This window comes from Osmerus mordax, chromosome 18, assembly GCF_038355195.1.
Source record: "Osmerus mordax isolate fOsmMor3 chromosome 18, fOsmMor3.pri, whole genome shotgun sequence".
In the NCBI taxonomy this organism is placed as follows: Eukaryota; Metazoa; Chordata; class Actinopteri; order Osmeriformes; family Osmeridae; genus Osmerus; species Osmerus mordax.
The window spans coordinates 12091634-12116173 of record NC_090067.1 but is presented as its reverse complement, the minus strand read 5'-3'; the positions used below and the strand labels follow the sequence as shown (position 1 = coordinate 12116173).

General features: G+C 44.1%; 1 protein-coding gene across 3 annotated transcripts; it reads right to left on the bottom strand.

Moving 5' to 3' along the window:
• Positions 1-6349: 6349 nt before the first annotated feature.
• On the bottom strand, positions 6350-17534 carry khdrbs1b (KH domain containing, RNA binding, signal transduction associated 1b). Of its 3 annotated transcripts, XR_010878886.1 has the most exons (11): positions 17261-17534; positions 15567-15688; positions 14505-14621; positions 14152-14298; positions 12370-12506; positions 11725-11956; positions 10861-10928; positions 10596-10654; positions 10318-10507; positions 8148-8222; positions 6350-7651 (listed from the first exon to the last, which is right to left on the bottom strand). XR_010878886.1 is itself a non-coding variant. In XM_067255858.1 (9 exons), exons 1-9 carry the CDS (start codon positions 17352-17354, stop codon positions 10404-10406), a joined length of 1080 nt encoding a protein of 359 aa, XP_067111959.1. In that variant the 5' UTR covers positions 17355-17534; the 3' UTR covers positions 9230-10403. The 3 variants fall into 3 exon arrangements, 1 of the variants encoding a protein (XP_067111959.1); XR_010878887.1 differs by lacking the exons at positions 6350-7651; positions 8148-8222 and adding an exon at positions 8811-8989; XM_067255858.1 differs by lacking the exons at positions 6350-7651; positions 8148-8222 and having other exon boundaries at positions 9230-10507.
• Between the last annotated feature and the right edge of the window lie 7006 nt (positions 17535-24540).

The window sequence follows — 24540 nt, the reverse complement described above, 5'->3', positions numbered from 1 at the left end:
AGGGAGAGAATCTCATTAGCAAGGAAGAGTAGTCGGGGGCCTTGGCCTTTAATGTGGAGCTATGTTTCTGAATCCTTGCCAGCAGTCTGCACAAATCCCCCCTTCTTTCTCTCTCTCTGTCCTCTCTCTCTCTCCACCACACACTCTCCCTCTTTCCATCTTCCTTTTTTTTCTCTCTGTTTCTCTCTGTCTATGACCCAAACCCCCACCTCCTCTTTCTTTCATCCTCTCTCACCCTCTCTCCCTGCTGTTCTCTTGAGAAGACAGGCACAACTTATTTATGGCCCTTGTATTGTCTGTGTGCGTGGGCTTAAGTAATAATGGTGGCTGCTCGGCGGATGGAACAGAGACTCATTCTCAGCCCACATTTGAAGGATGAAATGGGAGCGTTGGAACCTGCCAAAGGCTGAGACCGAACGCCACGATGAAGATGCAAAATGCAGTCTTTCTGTTGGTGTTACCCTCTCTCTCTCCCTTCATCGCTCTTGCACGTCTCTCTCTCTCTCCCTCTCTCTCCCTCCCTCTCTCTCTCACTTCATCGCACTTGCACGTCTCTCTCTCTCTTCCTCCATCTGGAGCTGGAGGGTGGGTGAGGTGAACCCAGAGCAGACTGGGGGGCACTGAGGCAGAAGTGAGCGAGCGCAGGTTCCTCCCATGATGCATCAGGATACAACACTGGCTGACCTATCAAGCGATGGCCTGCAGGACAACGGTTTTCTGCGTTTGTGTGCAACCTTCATTAGTTCGAGTTTTCTTTTTCTCCGCGCGTACCACTCGAGAATCATGCCTCAGGCCGGCAATTAAGTTTTAACGAGGGTTAAGCATGTTCCTCCAGCACTCCATCTCTCGCTGAGGGTGAGAGGGAGAGTGTGCAGAAACAGCCCTGGTCAAACCACCTTGTGTCGGTCCTACATGGACGAAGACAAACACATATGCACAACAAGTCGACTCCTGAGCAGGTATCAGATCCAGCGTTCGGGAGAGTTCTTCTGCCTTCCTTCCTCCTTCCCCCGTCCCCTTCTCTCTCCAGCTCTCTGACTCTGCCAAGCAACTTCTAATGATGTCCCTGGTGACAGGTGTTGGCTTACCGGTATCCTTACACACACACACACATTCTCGCCAGCAGCTGGTAGCTTTGCCAAATGTGTCTCCCTGACTTGAAAGGGATGAGGAGAGCAGATGTGACTCTATTCTCTCTGACAGCTCAGGGGGGAGAGAGAGTTAGAGAGAGAGAGACAGAGAGAATGGGAGAGACAGAATGGATCAGACAGGGAGAGGGGGAGAGACAGAGCTACGATCCTCTCTTTATCTGTTCTGTGTGGATTCATTGTCCATCTCTAAATTACATTAAACGTCCACGACTTCATCTAATCAATCAAAACACAATTGCTATTAATTGTTATTAATTCATTACAGTACACTGTCCAGCTAAAGCTATCTGAAACTCAGTGCATCAGTGGGATGTGTTGACATTGTTCAAACGAACACACGAAACAGTATGTAGTGATCCACAATTACCCTGCTTCCCACTGATGCCGTAACCACACCTTCATGGTTTTAGCAGGTGAGAGTGTGTGTGTGTGTGTGTGCGTGCATTTGTGTGAGATTGATGTAGATAAACCTAATTACAAGCCAAAGATAAGGGCATGTGTCTATTTGTGACAGTGATGACTTAATTTGCGTCTTTATTATATCAACACTTACCCCATTTTTTTCACCAAGTCAACAGGCCACTGCTCTTCAGAAATGCTTTACCTCAATGGCTGTTAAATAGGCTGGGGGTTTCAAGGGAGCCCTGTTAAATAGGCTAGGGGTTTCGAGGGAGCCCTAGGCAATACAATATAGTGGACAAAACACAAGTCCTTATCACCCTTAACACCCTGAAACACCCTTAAATATCCAATATGCCTGTTTGCTCTTTCCAAAGCATGCTGACCATGTCTCCCCAGTGACAGGTGGTAATTAGGATGTTAGAGGGAGCACGATTAGGACACACACCCACACACACACACAGTCGGCGCTCCTTTCAGCTGCAGACTGAAAACGAGAACACGCCCTGAGCTGAGACAGGAGGATAAGGAAGAGGGAGAAAGGAGAGAGCATTTACATTTAGTCATTTAGCAGACGCTCTTATCCAGAATGACTTACAGTAAGTACAGGGACATTCCCCCCCGAGGCAAGTAGGGTGAAGTGCCTTGCCCAAGGACACAACGTCATTGGGCATGGCCGGCAATCGAACCGGCAACCTTCCGATTAATAGCATGTTTCCCTAACCACTCAGCCATCTGGGTCCTCCGTACAGAAAGAGAGGGAATATTGGGGGGAAAGGGAGGAAGATGAAGGCAGAGACACAGAGGACAAGACGATGTAGGAGAGGTGTGCAAGAGGGGGGGAGAAAGATACGTGTAGAAAGGGAGGGAATGGGAGAAAAAAAAGACAGTGGGGGAGACATGGGGAGCGAAAGACAGAGAAAGAGGGCGAGCTCAAGCCTAGCCTTGAGGGCAGGTGGAGTGAAACTGTGGTTCTCTGCAGCAACACCCTGCTCCTATCTCTCTCTCCCCATCTCTCCAGCAGCTCTCTAACATGGAAATTGATTTATAGAGGGGCAGTGATGGTACCATAGGGACGCTAGCACAGGTGCCTCTAGTCAAGAGGGGGACATGCTAATGAGAGAAGAGGGACTGGCCAGCTAACAAGAAAATGAAAGAGAGATGGGGGAGAGAGACAGAACTGGAGAGCTGGAGGAAGAGACGTAGAGAGAGAGAGAGTAAGAGAGAAGTAGAGAGAGAGACGTAGAGAGGGAGAGAGAGACAGAGAGACTAAGAAAATCAGAGAAGGTCTGGAGAGAAGTGTTTTTCACTCAAACCAATATTTTACAAGAGCGATTTGAGGGCAGCATGCAAATTTTATACACCATGTTTCAGTGAACCATGTATTTAAGAACACTCTGGCCTGATTTTCTAAGCCCCTGGGTAATTACTGTACTTTCATGTTTCCATGGCAAGGCCTCCGCGACTTTCACTTCGCAGACAGGTGTAACCAATTGAAGAGAACCATCTACCAGTTCAAATAAACCACCGGATGACTCGAATAAAACATTTCTGACACAGATGAGTAATAGTCTATAGTAGCCTACTAATCCTGGCTCACATAAAGGCGTGAATACGCAGGTACTTGAGAGTCCTCTCACGTTGATGTGACGTTCCACTTAAAGGGCAACTTAAGTGGGAAAGTATTTGGTTCACTTTAAAAACAGCTCTCAGCAAGATGAGTAATGACCAGGCCCAAACGTAATACGCAGATTCTTTTTCACATTTTCTGCGGTTATTCAGACTGAAAATCTGCGGAATTCCGCTAGCCTTGCTGTTCTTATGTCGGAGCGACCAAAGAAGTTCCACAACAGTTTGACTTAGCAAAAAAAGTATTGATCCATCCTCATAAAGATCGGCTGAAAACTCCCTGGCCCTGTCTCTTGCTGTCATTTTGGTCGATAAGTGTTTCCTTTTCAATTCTTAGCATTTTTGGCTAACGTTTTAATAATAGAGACGTAATATGAGTTGAAAAGTTTATTTACATTTTGCCTCAGACCAACGCGTTCTACTTGAAAATCTACGAGTTTTCGTCGGAATTCTGCGCCCGCGTATTCCGTTTGGGCCTGGTAATGACTAATCCTGAATATTGAAGAAAAAAAAAGTCAAATGAAAACAATGCAATGTAGTTGAAGATAGTGTGTGTGTGTGTGTACATGTGCGACGTGCATGCGTGGGTGTGTTTAACTGAAGTCCTAATGTAAGCCATCAAGAAACAACAATGTCATTTTACAGCTCGGCAGCCATTTTCTCTGGATGCTGCGTAATCCTCGGATGACACAAGTAAGTACGACGCATCATCGTAAACTCTGACTGAAGACCGTTATCACCTCCTGGGACACGTTTTAACAAGTGGTTCTTTCAATATTCCTTCTCTAAAAATAATATATTTTCAATTGGTTGGTGGGGTGGTGTATACTTCACAGCCTTCCCCGATCGACCCGGACAGGCCACTCAGCTGAAGGACTTCCGCCTGGTTGGGAGCTAAACGCTATGTCATTTGCGTCGTGGCATTTATTTATTTTTTCACCCCTGAAGCCCCGACGTGCAGTTGAGGAACACAAGTACAAGCCGGTAGCTCAATATCAACGGTATTACTAAAAGGTCTGGCTGTCGGAGGCTTCAGATCGTAAACTACACTAAAAGATGGCTATGCTGCTCTTTAAATGTGATCCAGAGATTTGATAAATGTTATTTGGGAAACAAGACAGGTATGACATTTCCCAGTAATCCTCCTACACAGATACCCAGACACACTCTCATGCTCAACACACACAAACACAATCGCCTCCTTGAGCTAACTCTTTAATTAGTAACACACTTGCACACACACACAGTTTTTTCTTCAGCACCAAACTTCCACTCTTCTACTTTTTATAGGTGGCCTATATTGGTATCAGAAGTTACCGTGGAGACGGCATATCCATGAGGAAGCAAGGGTTAACCCTTGCTTCCTCATGGAAGCAACTATTTCTGGATAACTGGTGAAGCCTTTTAATTAGGCTAAATATACAGTTTAATAACTAATATTTATAGTTTATAAACATTCCCTGCTTCTTCTCACGGAACTCCAATAGCAAATACTGAAAAGTCCTGTAAAGAAAATTCCATGATTTGCTTCTCAGTATATAGGCCTACGTGTGAAATGAGTTCCTGAAAGCATGTGCAAAGCGCCAAAACTTTGTCGCACTGAAATGTGGAGTTAAGGCCGAATTATACTACTCCGTTTTCCAAAAAACGGACACATGGGAACGCCCTCGTATACGTGGAACGCCCTCTTGGAGCTACTGCGCTAGCTACCTAACGACGTAGTTGGCTAACTAGCAGCTAGCAACTAGGTTAACAACTGTTTTAGCTAGGCACACAAACGCATGGTTGTGAATTATCTGCATGTTTAGCACATAACAGCAACAGAAAAAACATGAACATGCTCGACGATATTCCCTTTCCTAAAGGCTACAGATAAATAGATATTTAACTTACCCAAAGTCGAACGTCGAATTGTATTTCTATTGTCGGTTTTCTTAACAGAAGCGATACGTTTGTTAATAGCAGTGGCTAACTTTCGTAATATGGAAAAAAGTTAAATGTAATAAATATACACAAATCTACATTGCTTCCCAGGTCGATCTGAAGATTGCTGAATGCGGACCTTTTTAAGAGCACGTGGCACATTCGAATTTCCAGGAATAAACTTATGTTTGAATGATAAGGACACATTCAAATAAAATCATACAAACATGTCAAACATACGTGCGCACCTCTCTGTTGCCATCGGTGAATGCCATCTTAATTGCCGATGGCAGTCAACAAGCTAAATATTGGCCGATAGGCCTATAAATGTTCGGTCAAACGATCGGTGCATTCGTAGTTTACTCCACAGATATGGTTTCCTCTATTTCATTATTCACTATTCCAGATTCCAGGAGCCTATTGTTTAACTTCTAGAAGGTTAAGTGTGTTTAGAAATCTTGTCTCTACTAAGTGGCAAAACCTGTTGCTTGAGATTCCAATACAAGGTAGCCTAGAGCAGCGACATATTGTTAATGAATACATCTGTCATCTGGTCTCTAAAGGAAGTAATTTAGCGTGACACATAATACTTACAAAGTAAAAAAAAAAAATATGCGCTTTGAATTCTTTCGTTTCAAACAAAGCTTTGTCAGGGGGAGGTAATGGCCGATTTTACGAGGCAATCGTGTTTTTTGCCCTCAGTGATGTGCGAGACTACTTCACTGCCTACCGTGTAGGCCTAAATGTAACCTGTTAAACAGCATACAACGTTTCTGTAAGATGATTAGGCCTACAGTAAATTGAAATTGTGGTAAATCTGAAACTATTCATTCCCCCCCCCCCCCCCCCCCCCCCCATTTTCACAACATCCATTATTGTTGTCAGGAACAAGACAACCCAGCTGCCAACTGTCACACTATTCTTTTTTGACACATCCGACTCTGGCATCTCTTTCTCACACACCTCTCAGCATGTTCACACATCCGCCCCTGCTCATAGCCCACTCGCTGGGCCTGATTTTCTGTCTCTCATCCATTCCCACCTTCCCACGGCTCAACCCTCCACCCACGTCCTCTCTGTCATCGAGACCGCCTGAGCCAGTGTGAAACCCCACCAGACAGCTTCGCTACACGGGGAGGCATGGGCTCATAGCTTTAAGTAACTCCAGCTGGATATGGTACCGACTACCGACCCAGAATCATGACACCAGAGAAACAAAACACACAGGCTATGGATGTTGCCTCCATGATTCATTTATTTAATCCATTCGGCTTGTATACATTGTATTCAATAAAGAGAGGCTATATGAAACAAAATGATCGAACTGAACACTTGTGTTCAGAATCAGAATAACACAAATACATTTCACATCGTTCAGCTGACTTTGTCGTCCTCACATTTGCATGCAACCCCGTGAGGGACTAAGCTCTCCCTCCATTATCGTCCCTGTCCAAGGCCGTCCTCCTTTACGCTAGTAAATACGGGCTCAAGTATTGGCTAATGCTGATTAAACTCGGCATGAAAGGTCTGAGTGATTAGTGTTGTGTGTGCTGCACGGTAATACCAGACTATGCTGGGGATGCCATTGTTTGGAAAGGAAAGGTTTAGATATGGTTTAAAGAGGAATGTGCTATGGACATCCATCACCCTCTCTGTCAAAATGTCTATCGTGCAAACATTCCTGTTCCTCATAGCTAGATTCTCATATTTGGCGGTCAGGCTTGTGGGAGAAAGCCAACATTTGGTACCAAAGCTTTGCACATTTTTTGTTTTGTTGGGGCAGGGGGAGATATGCAAATGAGTTTCACATTAGCATTTGATATCCACAGGGCTGCATCGTCTGTGTTGTGCTAAGGTTAGTGTGTGTGTGTGCACACATGCACACTTGTAAGCCAGGGTGATTTTCAACGTGCCAAAGCAGCAGTGAATTTAAGCATAGCAGATACTGATTCTCTTCTAGGGCATATTTTGTTCACATGCAAAGCATGTAATGCAGCATGGCAATTATGCATGGAGACAAACGAGCCGCCACCAAAACAAAACTGGGTACTTAGGAACGTAACACAAAGAACATTTTATGCATGAGTCATACGTGGAAGATACAGCTTAGCTTGCAGAAAACATTTCATCTACCAGTACACAAGGACGAGTACACATTCAAGTTCGCAGGTAGCTAAAGAGCTACAATTCATCAGAACATGTGTTTTTCTAAATATAAAGGTGTTTCAGGGTAGTATTGACCTTTCCTGAAATAATCCACTAAGGATCGGTACATTAAAGTAAAACTTGAACATTCAAATAAATCAAACACAGGTATTCACTGTGTGAAAGGTCCATGGGTGATCAATCTGGAACATTCCGGCCTTTCTATTTCCATCCACATCTCTTCTACAGCGGGCTCCTACTCTTCCAGGCCTCCCTTGTTTTCCTGGCGGTACGCCCTCTATCCATACCCTTCTCTCCCCAACGAACGGTGCTCCTTTCTGGGACGGTTCGTCACTGGGGAGGCCTGACAGCTTTCCGTCCAGTCCCAGAGTGCGGGGGTGTCACTGCAGGGTGGAGGGAACAAGCGAAACAACGGTTCACTCACACCGTCACACTAGCGGAAGCATAAATCTGTTACGAAAAAGCCCCAAAAGTGGGCTCTAGCTCCCTAGATCCAAGATGGCGCCGCAAACGGCAGCCATGGCTGGTCGCTCTGTTTTGTCTAGTAACTCAGTGTCTTGAGGGGGGTCAGGTGGCTGAGTGGTTAGGGAATCGGGCTAGTAATCTGAAGGTTGCCAGTTAGATTCCCGGCCGTCCAAAATGACGTTGTGTCTTTGGGCAAGGCACTTCACCCTACTTGCCTCGGGGGAATGTCCCTGTACTTACTGTAAGTCGCTCTGGATAAGAGCGTCTGCTAAATGACTAAATGTCTCACTGCCACGGTCAGAGTTCTCTGACCAGGGAGGGACAAACTCCTCAACTCCAGGGAAACAACTATCCACCTTCCTGCCACAGTAAATTCCTTGTTTGATTCTGAGAGAGTGAACAAGCAACTCCTACCTGAGGCTCCAACTTGGGTGTGTCCTCATGACTGGTCTTTTCATGTCCAGTCACTCTGGTGAGCGCTAGCTCTGCCTAGAGGTAAGAGAATGCACAGTCAGTCTTCTGAGAAACCACAACGGGTCAGCGAGGTCACACACATGCAAATTCTACAAAAGCAGTCATGCGAGTTCTCTTGAGGGTAACTTCATAGGGGGTCGACACGTCCAATATTAGTCTGAAACGTTTACACAAATATTGCAAAGGAAAGGTAACAGCAGCTCGACTGTTCTTAAGATATTAAAATAGATTTGGCTTTGCTCATTTTTAGCTGCATTAACACTGTTCTTATATATTTTGTTAGTACACAGAAAAAAAATATTTTTATTAAATAAAATCCACTACTGCATAGGTATTGGAAGTTACGTTTTTCTTGTCGGTCGAGTTGTCTTTTAAAAAAAACTAAAACTTTTGACTGAATTGCACGCATTTACCATCAAGTTTATGTCAAATGGATAAACACACTGCCAAATTAACACATTTAGGGTTAGGGTTACCTTTACACTGGAGTGCTCTAGGTTATACCCATCCTCTCCAGTGCACTGCATTACTCTGTCACTACTAAAGGGCACCGTCGCGCCACGGCAACCGCGACATGAAAACATCGTACTGTGAAACCTGCGCTAGAATAGTGGTTTGAATTCAGTTAATTTTCCAGACGCTAACAATAACATTTCTCATTAATTATGACCACAGGTAAGAGGATTGAAAAAGTCTTATACATACCCAGGCACTCAATGCTTTAGAACTCTATAGACATTAGGAAGCTATCCAGGTTATTTTAGAGGTCTTACCTCTGGGTCCTTTTTTAAAAAGTATAGAAAGAGAGAGAAAGAATAAGTTGTGCTCTTTTAAAAAAAATCCATCAAACATCATTTAGTAAGGGTTAACGTAGTCAGGCTGTAATGCATTCATTTAGATTTAAAATGTGGGAGTTTTTTTGGAAGGAGAAACAAAGCAAAACACCTATGACTAACTGATGAAGGTTGTTTAAAAAAGGGCATTTCAAATTTTACTATGACAGAAAAACAAAATAAACAAAGTTATGTTTCATAAAAAAACAAACTAGGCTTTATTGACAAACTGCTGCAAAACATCTTTTGGACAGATTTAGTTACCTATTTAGGCAAGCTTACACATGTAGCATAATGCATTTTATGGAGAGGGTACAGATACTACTGGCAGAGTAAGTACAATTTGGACGTTTTTGAAAATATGTACAGGAGGTTGGATTAAGATGCAGGGTCCCTTCTCCATTGTGAAAGACTCATGTGGAGATTTTTGTCCCAATCCTTCATTGCGTACTTTGTGCATGCAGGTTAAAGAGAATCAGATCATCCATTGTAAAGTGCTGAACTGACTGTTTTAGCATGACAACTTGTTGTAATGACAGTTTGACTCCAGTTTGAGTCTTAAAAGCTACTTTTAACACAAGTTTAGGATATGAGGACAGTCCATCTCAACAGTGTCTATTAGGGCTATATTTCAAAACTCTAAAAGTACAAATGACAAATATTGTTGCCTAAATCTACATTGACCAACTTTTAAGACTATTTAAAACAAATGGGAATTTAAATCAAGAATATATTGTCATGAATCCCATTAACATTGTTTTCCTTCATTTAATTTAATATTTTTGAAGTCTATATTACATGACTTTTATGGTTCTTTTATTACGCTATATTAAGCAGAATTTTGAAATGTAGCCTAAATGGGAATCTGCAACTGTCCCTCAACAGACTTTTAAAAAAAACAATTAAATGTTTTACTTAAGACACTAAAAAGTGAACAATGGGCCGCCAACTTCACTAGAAATGACTCGTTTCAAACATTAAAAAAGGTTTGCGTTCAACAATGCAAAAAAGCTTAAGGAAGAGATGGGGGCAGAAAGAATAAAAAGCTAAATAAACCAGAACGGAAATAAGAAAAGAAAAAGAGGGAAAGGAAGAAAAGAGAGAGATGTTCTCTTCTCTACACCATCTAAAAATCATTTTAGGATTTGACGTCACTTCTCAAACATGCTCCGGTCAGTTCTTGAAGCTATTGTACGTTTTTTTTTTTTTTTTTCTCTCCTCACGGAATAGTCCAGCGTAGAAAATAGCAAAAACAAAAAACACAAACTAACAATTACTTTTTGTCGGGTTGCTTTAAAGCAAGATCTGCCGTGGTAGACAGGCTGTTGTCAGGGCGACGCGTTAACCGCTAGGTGAAGTCAGTTCAGTATTGTCTATAAGGGTGTTCCCGGTACGTGGTCTTCACAGGTCTGGCTGGGGGCACTTTCCCTCCTGCTGGCCTCGCAGTCCCGTTCCAGTCATCTTGAGCTACAAAAAAGGGTCAAGACACACATTTATAAAAACACATAGTCCATTCACGCAGTCTGATGGAGGTTACGAGTGGCCGGTCTCTTACCGTAGGAATCATAGGTCTCCTGTGATTCCCCGTGTCCGTAGTCATAATATTCTGGCTCTCTGGGGGTCGAAGGGGAGGGAACACGAGGAGAGGTACATCAATGGATAGATGTTCAGGGATTCATTCATGTCAAAGCAAAAGTATTTGTCTTCAAATACCAAACCAAGAACATTAAAGTTCAAGGGCGGGAAAATCCCGACAAGTCATTATGGCTGAGGAACTGGTGAACCCCGGATAAGTAGGGCTGTCAGTGGGCATCACTCACGCCTGTGGCTGGCTGTAGTAGCTGTCGTAGGATTCATACTCTGGTTCTGTGTAGGTTTCATCATAGGACTGGAGAGAAGAGAAAGAATGGGAAAGGGGACAGAGAGAGAGACGACGGTAAACCAGTGAGGCATTCATCCCGTTAAACATTTCTACATTTGAATCCTGATCCTCGAAAGGATCAAATCGCAAATAGCTTTGCCACGGAAATGAAAGCCCGGTTTGTGCATAAACGAGATAATCAAAGCTACCGTGGTGTCGTCGTGTTCGTGTCATCTGAGGGCCTCCAGGCCAGGTTGCTTTACATTTACATTTAGTCATTTATAGGGGTGTAACGATACACTCAGCTCACGATTCGATACGCATAACAATACTGGGTGTACGATACAATACGCATCATGATATTTTGAACAACATTTTTATGAAACAAATTCAATTAACAGATTTTTTCCAAAACATTAAACATTTGCAATCATTTTCTTTGTTGTACATACAATTTAGTTCACTCAGTTCAAGCGATTTCTGTGAATGCAATGAATGCACGCATGACTCAGGTGCAGAGTAGGTCGCATGCTGGTAGCTCAACCAATAGGATCAAACGGACGTCATATTGTAAAATTATTGCCATAACTCTACGGTACATATTGTAAAAATGTTGTATTGCGATACAACATTTTCACCCCATGTCATTTAGCAGTCGCTCTTATCCAGAGCGAATGTACAGGGACATTCCCCCCGAGGCAAGTAGGGTGAAGTGCCTTGCCCAAGGACACAATGTAATTTTCACGGCCGGGAATCGAACCGGCAACCTTCTGATTGGTAGCCCGATTCCCTAACCGCTCGGCCACCTGACTTTCATGCTTACGTAGTCCTCGTAGGTGTCCGCGGCCGGGGGGTGCTGGTGTTGATGCTGATGGGGGGGAGGAGGGGGCATTCTCTGAGGGGGTCCGGCCGCAGGGGGCCTGGCTCGAGGGGTGGCTGCCCCTCTGGCGGGGGCCGCTGGAGGTCCACCTCGGCCCGCCGGGGCACCCCGAGCCTGTCCGCCCCTGGTGGGGCCGCCGCGGGCCACGCCTCCGCGCGGGGGCATCCCCCTTCCCCTGCAGGAGCGGCAGAACACACGTTAGCATTCCTACCCTGAGCTGTCATTCTTACCCGAGGGCTGTTCTCAATTGTCAGGAGAAATAAGTCACTAGTGTTAAATTTTTTCAAATTCTGACTTCATTATGTGGATCTTCGATAAGTGTAGTAGCTCTCTACTAATACTGTATTTTTCATCAAAAGTATAGATGATCCATTATTGGATCAACTATACTATCCCTATCGGACAGACCGATAGGGATAGTTAAGAGGAGCAGGGCCAAATAATTCTAATGTACCAGTTACTCGTTTCATGTGGCAAACAAACTTGAAATTTTAACTAATGTGAAGATGTCTGTATGACATACTTGTATGCAGACTGTGTAGGTGAGTACATGTGTGTGTGTATTACTGTGGAGGTGTGTGTGTTTACCTGGGCGCTCCTGTGGGTGGGTGTCCTCCGCGAGCCCTGGTCGGAGGCCCCCCACGGCCCCGGCCAACATGTTCCTGGCCCCCGTTCAGGTAGCCCATCTCCATGAACTGCTCCTGACAGATATCATCCATCATGTCCTGCGCACACACACACACACACACACACACACACACATCACACACATCACACACATCACACACATCACACACATCACACACATCACACAGTGAGACACACACAAATGGCCGGAGGAAGGAAGAGAGAAAATAGGAGGAGAGACAGGAGGGGAGGGGAGAAAGAGTGAGAGGCGAGAAGGGAAAGTAACAAGAGAAAAAGAGAGAAGCAATTACCGAGCAGGTCAATAAACCACATTCCCCAAATGTCTAGCCGACCCTGCCAGTTGAAAGCCCACGTCACACACATAGATGCTGTGTGAATGCTGGCTGAAACCTGCACATTCAGTAGCCGACTTAATTGTCCATTGTAGCCTTCCTTCTTATTAGAGCGAGGGGACGAGGAACTACAAAAGGAAAAAGATACACAGGGCAGCATTCTCCTGGCTCACTAACACCAGCTTCTCAGGGGAAGCATTTTAGTTAGGCACTGTGACCCAATCAATTCTTTTCATAAATCTCTCTGTGAGCAGGGCTTTGGACTGCTGTAATGATTACGAGTAGAAAAAAAAAAGACAGAAAAAAGAAAAACCCCGATTCCAGATCCACATGCGCGTGGGTCCTTTTCGCAATTTGTCAGGTGGCAAGACACGAGGGGAGGGGGTGGGGGGGTAGGTGTTGGTCTGATTAGGAATTAATCTATGGCCACAAGCTTTGGGGGCTTTGACTGTCTAACAAGCCGGGCAGTTTATGCACTGTTTGCACATTAAGCGTTTCCAGTCTGAGGAATAATGCAAACCAACCTGGGACATTTCTACAGATCGTCTTATATCGACAGCTTGATTTATTCAGCGGTCTCTGAAAAACTATGAGGAAATGCCATACCGAAACAGGCTATTGCAAACTTCAACCTGCCCAGTAACACAGCAGGTGCATTGACAGAACACAACGGTTACCAGGGAACAGAAAAATAATCCACCCATCATTTCATTTCAAACGGCACTGGTCTGAACTTCGCAAAGTACACTACAGTGATAAGAGACAAAACTTTTTATAACCAAAAGCGTTAACTACCAGAGTCATTACATCGAATGACCCCAACAATGATATTCAACTAGCCATCACCACACTAGGTCCGAGGAATTCTTACAAAGCCCCTGGATGAACTACATATTAACTTTCGTCAGATAGATAAGATCGTAAATTCCAATTAGGAGATTACGGTAAGAGGAGGGGGGGGGGTGAAATCGGCCGTGGACGAGTGACGACCGGAAGGAAAGGTCTGTCCTGATGGTCCCTCTAACACCAGAGGGGCTTAGTGACGGGCAGACAGACAGAGATACCCTGCTGACACCGTGAAAGTGACCCACTTCCTCTTGTTAAGCTGCTGAAGCATAATCACCATGACTGTCCCTTCACAGGAGGGGCCCCAGGTAAACACCCACCCTGTTCTACACATGTCCGACAAACCATTTAAGTTAGTTTCACATGACTGTGCCGCGGCATAAAAAGCTATTTTAAACCGTTTTCAAAAGAGAGTGCCTAGTTCTTCATTTGCATGCATCTAATGCATACAGGTTGAAGACACCCGTTCCAGAAGACCCAGAGAAACCTCATCCTGCTCCTGCTCTAGTTTGGCCTTGCCTTTCCTCTCGACGGCTCTACTCACAGGAAACAGGAACTTCTTGACTTCCTCCATGGCGTGGGCCATGCGGACGTAGGCCTCGGGCACAGGAGCGAACACCTCGATGAACACGTGCAGGTCCATGGACAGGTGGGCGTACTTGGGCTCTCCTCCTTTCCTTAGACCTTCCTCCTGAAGCAGAGACAGAAGCACAAGAGTCAGACACACATGCACACAGACACACAGACACACACACACAGACAGAGAGATACACACACAGACACACACCCAGAACTGTATGGATGTGGATGAACGGGATGCGAGTGACTTGCCTGGCACCGTGAGGGATAAACTCGCACCTCTCAACATGTCCTCCACAGAGGCAGGATGTCTCTCACCTTGGCCTTGTCCCTCATGGAGCCCTTTCCCAGAACGGAGATCTTGGCCCCCGTCTCCTCCTGCAGACGCTTGATGGTGTTGCCCTGCGGTCCCAGGATTTTCCCCACGAAGTTGAACTGGAAAAACAGGTCAACATGCAGCCAAGTCAGGCCGGCAGTTACCATGAGGACCCCTCGCCTGCCCTCGTCCAACACTACGAGACCGTGTCTAGGGGTCTGGAGAGATGTTGTACAGGAGGCATTCCACAGAGCAACATTTTGGGGTAAAACGTTTTATATATTTCTTTTTTTTTTTTCTCTTCGATTTTATTATTATTTAGACAAAACAGCGCATATCGCTACTTTCCACGGTTCAATAGATTTCGGGAGGCATCACCCTAATTAAAATGTACACAATAAATAGTCAAATTCCGGTGTATCCTGAATTAACCCTACACTTCAACAACACATTTGTATGCTTCTGACTCAAACATCATCCTGTTATGTTTAGACGACATCAAGTAACCCGGTTCTGCATTCCAAATAAGAAGCCAATATTCTGTAACATGATATCCTGCTCAAGTCACGGGCTGCATTTCCTGAACCTCTTAACACATGTAATCTGGTCAATAGGACACGACTTAATCCTGCAAAGCCCAAAGCCCTGGTATTAGAACACAATACTCCATGTCTGCGATATGTAAAGGAGTGTGGATGATGATCTACTTTTATAATATTGACATTACATTCAAGATGGATTCCCACGGGTTTGAATGAGCAGATACGATATATACGTCATAACACAGGAACAAACATCCTTCCGTGTGCCTCAGAGGGACCACACACACCTCAAATATATAATCGTAGGCCCCATCAACGTATATATAGTTGAATATTATTACCGAATATTGTTGAAACCTTAACATGAGGTCTTTATATATTCCTCTCATTTACTGTACTGATGTACCGACAATAAACTGTAAACTAGCCCGACCACTCTGTGCAGTTTGTTCTGAAAGCTGTGGAACGGTAGAAAGGTGTATGGATGAGGAGGAAGGGACAGGGTTGAAGGAGTGGACTCACCTTTGGGTACTGTTTGACTGGGATCAGCACTCGCTCTTTCAGCTTGATGTTCTTGACTGTGAAAAGGTCCAGGTATGTTTCCCCCTCTTTCTTGGTCTCTCCTTTCTGGATTCTCTCGATTTCTAGGAAAAAGGGAGAACAGGTCTTGTTGTTTTCAGCCACACGTTTCAAGCTCTGGTCGTAGGTAACCCTTTTCAACTCATCTCGAGAACAACTACCGTATTTTACCACAGTGGGATACAAGGTGACACATGACAAGCCCATGGTGAGCAAGATCTCATCATACCAAACCAGTTCACCCCCCCACATCGTAATCCTCTACAGTGCCTGCCTTGACAACTTCTAAGGCTGCAATATGCAAACCTGTCAACCACAGAGCAGGGCATCTGCTGGGAGTCAAGGTTAGCAAGCTGCTGTAAGACTCTTGACTGCTGCCACCCCTCTAGTCCTGTATGAACACGTGACACACACTCGTTCACAAGTAGGCTACTGTTCCATCAGCTTTGCCTGCATGCAAATACTGGTCATTTGTTTCCGTGAACCAGGTACCTGTGAACAAAATCTAGCGGCAAATCCCCTTCAGCATGGAACAAGCACATTTCGGTAACTAATTTGCACATTGCAGCTGGTCGCAAGTACCTAGTGTACTTTTCCATCCATCTAGAGCTTGAAGTGATGACTGTCCATCAAAAGGGTAGGCTACTTTTTTTATAGGGCTGCAACCATACAATTTGTGTGACGACTAAAAACGTCTACCAAAACCCAATTTCCTGCTCAGATAATGTGTCACAATGCATCGGAAAGTCCTCCAACATCCATACGAATGGAGTACACATCTGGAGTTGTCTGAACGGCAAACCTAGATGGACCATCTGTCTGTCTGGAAAGCAACGGCAGCTGTATGCCTCCAAGGCGAACCACTGTTGCGGTGTTTACTGACGTGAAAGAAGTGACCTGCCCACAATTGGTTAAAAGACACAATGCTGGTCAGGCCCTTACACTGTCGTGTCGAGTTGACCTAAGTGCTACGCTGTAACATTAGAGCTAGTTCTTGCACAGAACGTCAATGACAATCACACAATGTCAATGTCTTACAACCTTCTACCCGCCATATCCAAACAAAGACAAGTACATCGACATCGCTGATTAAATGTATTATGAGTTGCTTTGAAGAAATTGAATTCGGTGGTAAGCTAAATTGTATGTTTATGTGGTAGAAACGCGTTCTTCACATATACAACAATGGTTACTGTTGGTCAGAACGGACAAAAATAAGTCGTTATCTAATGGTAATGGGACTTCGGTCATAGAGAGTAGCGGTTGCAGCCCGTGAGCTAGTCGCAGTCGCCTGCTAGGCTACGCACCTTCTAGAAAATAACTTGGCTACAGACTAAAGAGACTGTAATACTTTCCCATTCAAACGATACATCCACAAATATCCTTTAAAATAGTTATCCTGGGAAGTTTTAATCAACTGTAGCTTTACCCACCACGTGCAAACACCCTGTACAACTGCGGTTAGCGCTTATGAAAGCGTTTATTGTTTGCGGTTAGCGGGCCAGTGTGTGCACGCCAGGTCCATTCCAAGCGCACACAATCCAACCATGGCGTGCCTTGTTCACCCACCGACAAAGAAACACACTATCCACCAAAGGGAAATCACCTCGTCGAAGAACTCCAAACAGACATTTTACCTGCAGATAAAAGTTTCATAGCGTGCGTAAACGATGTGTCCAGGCTGTCCTTCTCCGCGAGGAGCTCGGGGAGATACTTGCTTTCGTTCTCCATATTGTGTTTAAATTCAGTTTCTGCAGATGGGGCGATGCAAAAGCTATAGAAAAAAAACAATAGCAAAAATAGTCCAAGTCTTTGTCTACTGGGTGGTATCCACTTTGCAGAGTTCGCTTTGCATGTGGCTGCTAAACGTTTGGCGAAGCTTCTGCCGTTTCCGTTATCAAGTTCGACCGTCGCCGCGCCTCGCGGAAAATGGAGACGCAGTTTCTAGTGAGCACAGAAGGATAAAGCTAGCTGAACTGACGCCGCCCACTTTTGCCTGTGATTTTAATGTTTTGTTGCTTTGACCCTACATACCAGAAGTATTTTCTACTAGACCCACCCACGGCATTGATTTTTACGGATTGGGATGAGAATCGTGTTCTTGTTTGTGTCTGTGATTATCTGGGGAATGTGGGGCCGTTTTGTAGTCCATAAAAGTTGGCCAAGAGACAGGCGGTCTATTATCTTAAGGGCATATCAACCATGTGTATGGAGTTACTGTTGAACATTTATAAGATTTTTTTAAAATCACGATTAGGCACTATTGAAAGGACTAGCTCCAAGAACTGACTTAATTAAAATGGACTTACTGTGGATGGATTGTATTGAGTGTATCATGCTAGCTGGGAGAACGGGATACATAAACCGGTTTTAACAGTTAAGCATATAGGGTAAGGATTTGATCAAGTAGTTGATTGACCGTGGACCATGTGGTTAAATAGTGCACTAGACGGCAACTTCTGCCCTGAGGTGAGTGGCCAGTGGGAGAAGATGTAGTTCAGAGGTTCATTTCAGGATTTATACTGCCCCCTGGTGGTTTAAACACTAACTACACATTAAAGGGCCCTGGCTGCACAAACTACCTTCCGCTTGAGGAGTGAAAGTGTCTCTACAGATTAGTCATCTGAAAATAATGTCATTTAGAGCAACTTTGTGTTTTATTATCACCTGGCTATGTAATATTTAAAACATGACTTTTTCTCTTTGTTTTATCTCTTTGTTATTTGTACGGTATGAAAAAAACACCTTGTGTAAACCAGTGTACGGACTCAGGTATGAGCCCGGCAAATAAAATGTGTGTACTGTCTGAAAAGTGAGGATGTGCCCGTCTGTAAAATTATTTATAAATCCTCTTTTCGTTTTGAACAAGTGACGTTGCTTTTTGAACAAACAATAGGCTTTGAGCAATTTGTCTGTCACCTTTCACAGCGAAAACTATTAAAATCGACCTGATGTGTGCCCGAGCGCAAATCTATTCAAAACAAATGAAGGCAAATTCCGTGTGCCATAAATGCTTATGGGAGACCGCATCCTCCTTAGCTATCAGCTCTCAAGTTGATCTATCTCAGACCATTACAATGTTATTAGCGCTGGGGGTTGCAAGGTTGTCCTGAGTGCTCTTGTCATTGACAAAATGGATGGCCTCTGAGCTGAATATCAATTGGCTCATAAAAGGTGGAATTACTTTTCTTGGCAGGTGGTTGGGTCCCTATCAGATAGCTCTCTTTCTCTCTCTCTATGCATACTCTGTTGACCTGACCATCCCTGAATAATCTTACAAAGGAGTCAACAAGGGCATTTGGTATTGAGAGTGTGTGTGTGTGTATGTGTGTGCTTTTGAGAGAGAGAAAGAGACAGAGAGAAAAGGCGAGACAGAAAGGGTTCCGTGTCATCCGTTGCCTTGCCCTCAGTACACGGTTTTCCTCTCCCCTGGCGGAAGAGAGCCCTGTCTGGGTTCAGAGGCAGGGTCACGCTCAGTTTAGCAGTGCTACGAGGCTACAGGAACCTTTCGGTTCTGTGGAAGCTGTCACACCTGCTTAGGTCTTTAGCATCTCCCCCCCCCCTCCTCCCCCACCACACACCTTTCTCCATCCTCCTTTCCTCTCTCTCCCTGTCCTTTCCCCCCCCGCAAGCCCTCAATCACGTTGCCTCCTCTTCCCATCCTCGACCTTGCAAAGGAAGTGTTCCGATTAAGTGGTCAAGTCAGACAGGCAGTGGAGAGGGAAACAACAACAGGAAACAACGTCTCCATTTTGGCTCGTTAGTGCCCCACAATTCTGTGGGTGTTGGGACTTGAGTCTTCCAAAACCAGGGTTTGGACCATCGGATCATTGTTGATGAATGTTTATGTGTCATGAGCTGGGGGTCTCTACACCAAATTATGAGGATAGTAGTTCTATTCACACATCTCATGGGTCAGCCAATAGTTTAGTTGTTCAATGTATCTCAACCAAATAGTGACACATAATGTTCATGTTTACCAGCATGGTCATTTATTAGTTGTTCTTGGAAAGAGAATGTCAATAACAATTCTTTCTCATGCAACACTGGATAGCTGGAGGAACTAAATGAGACTTAGATGAGAGATATTGTTGGTGTGTGTGTGTAAAATAATCATATGTAATTTCTTTGTAAGACACTTAACATTTTTGGATCTTCCTTCTCATGAAACTGTTTCTGCCCCAATCTGATGTAATTGATGCACACTGAACCATTGCATATGCATAGCTTCAACATTGCAGAAAGGTCACAACAAGGTCAGAAAGAGGAGGACATAATACAGTGGTTGGAGCACTAATGTGCAGGTTCAAATTCCCCCCAGTACCATTCATTGCTTTGGATAAAAGTGTATGCTAAATGAATACATTACAAATGAGTTTTACTACAGGATAATCAACCATATTTACTATGCAATAAAGATGCTTTATAGACCAGTCGTGACCTTGCTTCAACAACTTATGCAGCACAATGGAGCATTTCAAGTGCACGTAACACACATTAAACTTATCGCAATTTTAGTCTCTAAAATGGTGTATGTTACTGATTGTATTGTGGTCATGTGCTGGATGGAGTTTTTACACAACTTCACCATTTGCATCTGTCTCGCACTTGGAACCTGTAAGAAGCAGCTACAGCTACTCTGCGATTTCAACATTCCTGTCAGCAAATGTCAAAGATCGGGACTCTCTCTGTACCCTTTTTCCTGGAAGGGCACACTAATGACTGCCAAACCTCTCTCCGGTCTTATTCCACTCCTCTTCCCTGAGGCCTGGAATGTTTCAAAGAAATGTTTTCTAAACTTTTCACAGCTTCTGTTTTAATGATAGGCAACTGATAGACTTCGCTCAAACCACTTCAAAGGTGCTACTTCCTTACCGAGATAAAACAGAAAGAAGGGGGGTGTTTCCAGAGTGTGAGATGCTTTTCAGGTCTGTCTTTTGATCGTGGTGTGTGTGTCTGTGTGTGTGGTACAGAACAACATGTTCTGCTTGATGGAGAGGTGTGGGATTACATGTATCAGGTGCGGGGCTGGGGTCTCAACATCATGATCCTAATGACTTGGAGGTGATTGTGAATACCTTGGGGAGAGAGAGAGAGAAACATAGAGAGAGAGACAGAGAGAGACAGAGAGAGAGAGAAACATAGAGAGAAAGAGAGAGAGACATTGAGAGAGAGAGAGAGAGACATAGAGAGAGAGAGAGAGAGAGAGAGAGAGAGAGAGAGAGAGAGAGAGAGAGAGAGAGAGAGAGAGAGATAACGATGTTGCTTGTGGTTTATACAGTTGAGGCTCCCTAATGACAGGCAATCCTAAACACCAATGCAGGAGAGAAAGGCATTTCACCTAAACTTTTCTTTCTCACACTCATGACAAATTCACAAATTTTTTATTCATCATCTCTTTGCTCTGCATACAACTGAATATTATTCATAGAAATATACAATTATGGAGAGATGGCATTTTCCTGTTCACTTCCCAAGAACAATATTCTCGTTCAGTTGTCTCTCAGACTGTCACAGTGCCAAAGCATGACATTTGTGACATTTGGCTTATGCATTCCACATTTAAATATCTGAATATTCAATACTAGCTAATCATTTTGTACACTTTTTGTTAGTGATTTGGTTATAAACTGCAAATCCCAGAGAGAAGGTTTGTGAATAAAATTTATAACAATGCACTGTCTTTACAACAGAGCAAGAATTGTATGAAAACGTACTAAATATCTAGACAAGACACCTGTTTGTCTTACATGTTTGTGTTGACATCAAAAGAGCCCTCACGCCTTCAGGGTTAACGTAAAGAACACTGAATGTCAAATAAAATAAAATAATTTGTATGCAACCTGATTGGTTGTCAGGTTTGGCCGCTCCTCCGCTTGGGTCTCAAGGTCAGTCATGACTGTCCTGTCAGATTTGTCTAGTTTGGCCTTTAGTGAAAACACACACACACGAGTGCCTTTAGGGAGATAGAGGGCTGAAGACCATGACTCACATAACACCTGTGTTCAGACAGGTAAATGTGATTCAGCCTGATGTGTCTGCTGCAGAGGTTTAGAATCACTCACTGAACACTGCACGTGTCTCTTCACATATTATCCAATAGCTGTTTTTCTGTTTTTCCTACTGACACTATTGTAGTTCACACCAGACCTGACTTGAAAATACAGCAACTATATGTGTCAATGTCATGTGTGTCTTCACAGCACTCTAAGCACTGAAATCACACTCGTTAAACCCTCTAACCACCACGCAATTATGGAACCATGTCTAATGCACCAGTGTATCTATTCTGGGAGTTCATGACAGTTCCCACCCTTATTCATATAGTTATGTTTAGAAAACTGTAGCCTGCAGTAGGTTTGTCCTTATCATGGCCCTACTGGAGTTAATATCAGTTTTAATTATGTACCAGGCCCACTGTGGCTCTTAGAGGAGAGAGAGATAGAGAAAGAGAGAGCGAGCGAGACAGAGAAAGAGAGGGAACGAGAGAGATAGGGGGGCGGTCTCTCTTTATTCCTGAGTGAGACATCGTTATGTCCGGGGTTTCAAGGTCGCTTCTTGCGTCTTCTCTCACCTCCTCTGTGGCTGTGAGTGTCTGTGGTCGCACGGTAATGAGAAAGATTACAATAAACCAAGGTCAGAGGTGGGTGTGTGAGAGGTGGGGAGGGCATGGGAGCTGGGCATAGGCAGACCATGTAAGAATGGAAGGTTATGAGGGAGGAATTGAAGTGGAGGGGGGAAGAACACACACACAGAGACACGGACACACACACACAGACACACAGAGACACGGACACACACACACACAGACACACAGAGACACGGACACACACACACAGACACACAGAGACACGGACACACACACACAGAGACACAGACACACACAAAGAGACACAGACACACACACACAGAGACACACACACAGAGACACAGACACACACACACACAGAGACACACACACGACACACACACACACACACACACACAGAGACACACACACAGACACACACACACAGAAAGTTCTCAACCTACCTTTTCACAGAAGGTTGGAAAGTCTGTGTTATGTTTATCAATCTGCACAGGGAGTTGAAAGGACTTATCAGAAGCACGTCTGGTATCTCTGCAGCTGTATTCTGAACTCTGTCCTAGACGGGCAGGGCTCATACCATGCCTGAGAATGTAATGGGTTGACAAAGGGAAATAGCTGGCCTCAGGAAATGGAATGGTCCTTTTTACAGCCTCCCGTTTGTACAATAGTTGCATGCTTGGAGCATTCAAGAGGGTAGGTGCTCATTTTGGCCACTAGGTGCCATTGAAGGACTTTCCCAAACTCACAGACACACACATTTATTTGTGTGTGTGTCTGTGATATTTGTGAATAACTGTTTTTACAATGCCATAGGAAACAATTGTTTGTTTCGAGAATGTTATATTTAAACGTTTTATTTAAATTATATCATGTGTCATTATGTTGTGTCTCAATGTGTTATATTTTAATATAATATATATAGTATGTTAGATGTTGTTTTATTTCTCTGTCCTTCTACTGTGCACTGACAATAAAGTTTAATCTAATGTTTCAATCTATTCTTATGTTTTACCTGAATTATATCATATTTCAATGTGTTACTAAATATCTCAAGGAGATTATATAAATATCAAACCATACAGGTACTGTATATTGACTGTATATTGAGTGAAATGCATACATTATTGGGGAAAAGACCACTGTAATCAAACACACCCTGCTGATAGCAATGCAGGTCCTAGCACATTTGGTGCCCTAAGCAAGATTTATCACCGATTTATCATCGACCTACTCCCGATTTGTGGGTAAGCCTCTCTGCACACAAGGAATGCTGAACACAGTATAATTCTATACTGAGTAAAGTTACATCTTCAATTTTTCCGACAAAGCCTAGTTTCATCTATAGGTCATGTGGGGAGAGGGTTCTCTACTGACAAGGAATGCTAAGCACCAGTATTTTCAGAATATAACGTTACATTCTAAATTTCTCTGACACACGAACAACACAAAAAAACCACTCCTTCACTACAGTTCGTAACTGACGTCAAACAATGGAAGGAACCAACTGAAGTTAAGGGTGGAACCTATTCCCATATTTACATTTACATTTAGTCATTTAGCAGACACTCTTATCCAGAGCGACTTACAGTAAGTACAGGGACATTCCCCCCGAGGCAAGTAGGGTGAAGTGCCTTGCCCAAGGACACAACGTCAGTTGGCATGACCGGGAATCGAACTGGCAACCTTTGGATTACTAGCCCGATTCCCTCACCGCTCAGCCACCTGACTCCCCATATACGTATCAGAAAATGCCCACACAGCTGGGAAGGTCTAGTCACTCTTCTAGAAAAGAGGCCTTTTGTGTGGGACCCTGCTAAGAGATCACGTGATCTCAATGAATGAAAACTTGGAACAAGGACTTCCATTGAAATGTATTCATTTGATTTTATCTGGTTACATGGTTCATGTGGGACATACCCAGTTGCCTTTGAGTGATTATGTATGGAAAAAAAGAGGGGTATGGCTACTGAAGCTTAAGGAAAGAGGGGGAAGTTGAATCTGATGACTAGGAAGTAAGGACAAAGGCTTGGATAGAATCAAAGGCATGACCTCTATGTGTGTGTTTACTTTTGTATGTTTGAAGGAACAGAACGTGGTAATGTGGTTCTACCCAGCTTTTTGCTTGTCAGGGCAAGGGCACATGCCTTCACACTGTGATGGCCTCCTCAGCCGTTAAGTGGCTAGACCTGGGCCCGGTGGTCTCTTCTCCTTTAAGAGGACATCGGGAGAGAGAGAAGATCATGTGTCTGTGTGTGTCTCTGTGTGTGTCACTTTTATGGGACACTCACCCACACATACACCACTGATTTACTGACTTACATACCTCAC

What these genes read in the sequence shown, in the direction of transcription:
- khdrbs1b (XM_067255858.1), bottom strand. Translation starts at nt 17,354, where the DNA reads ATGGAGAACGAAAGCAAGTATCTCCCCGAGCTCCTCGCGGAGAAGGAC. An exon ending in CAGTCAAACAGTACCCAAAG is followed by an intron (nt 14,622 to 15,566) that starts GTGAGTCCACTC and finishes CTGTTTTTCCAG; the next exon opens with TTCAACTTCGTGGGGAAAAT. An exon ending in GGAGACCTATGATTCCTACG is followed by an intron (nt 10,508 to 10,595) that starts GTAAGAGACCGG and finishes CCTTTTTTGTAG; the next exon opens with CTCAAGATGACTGGAACGGG.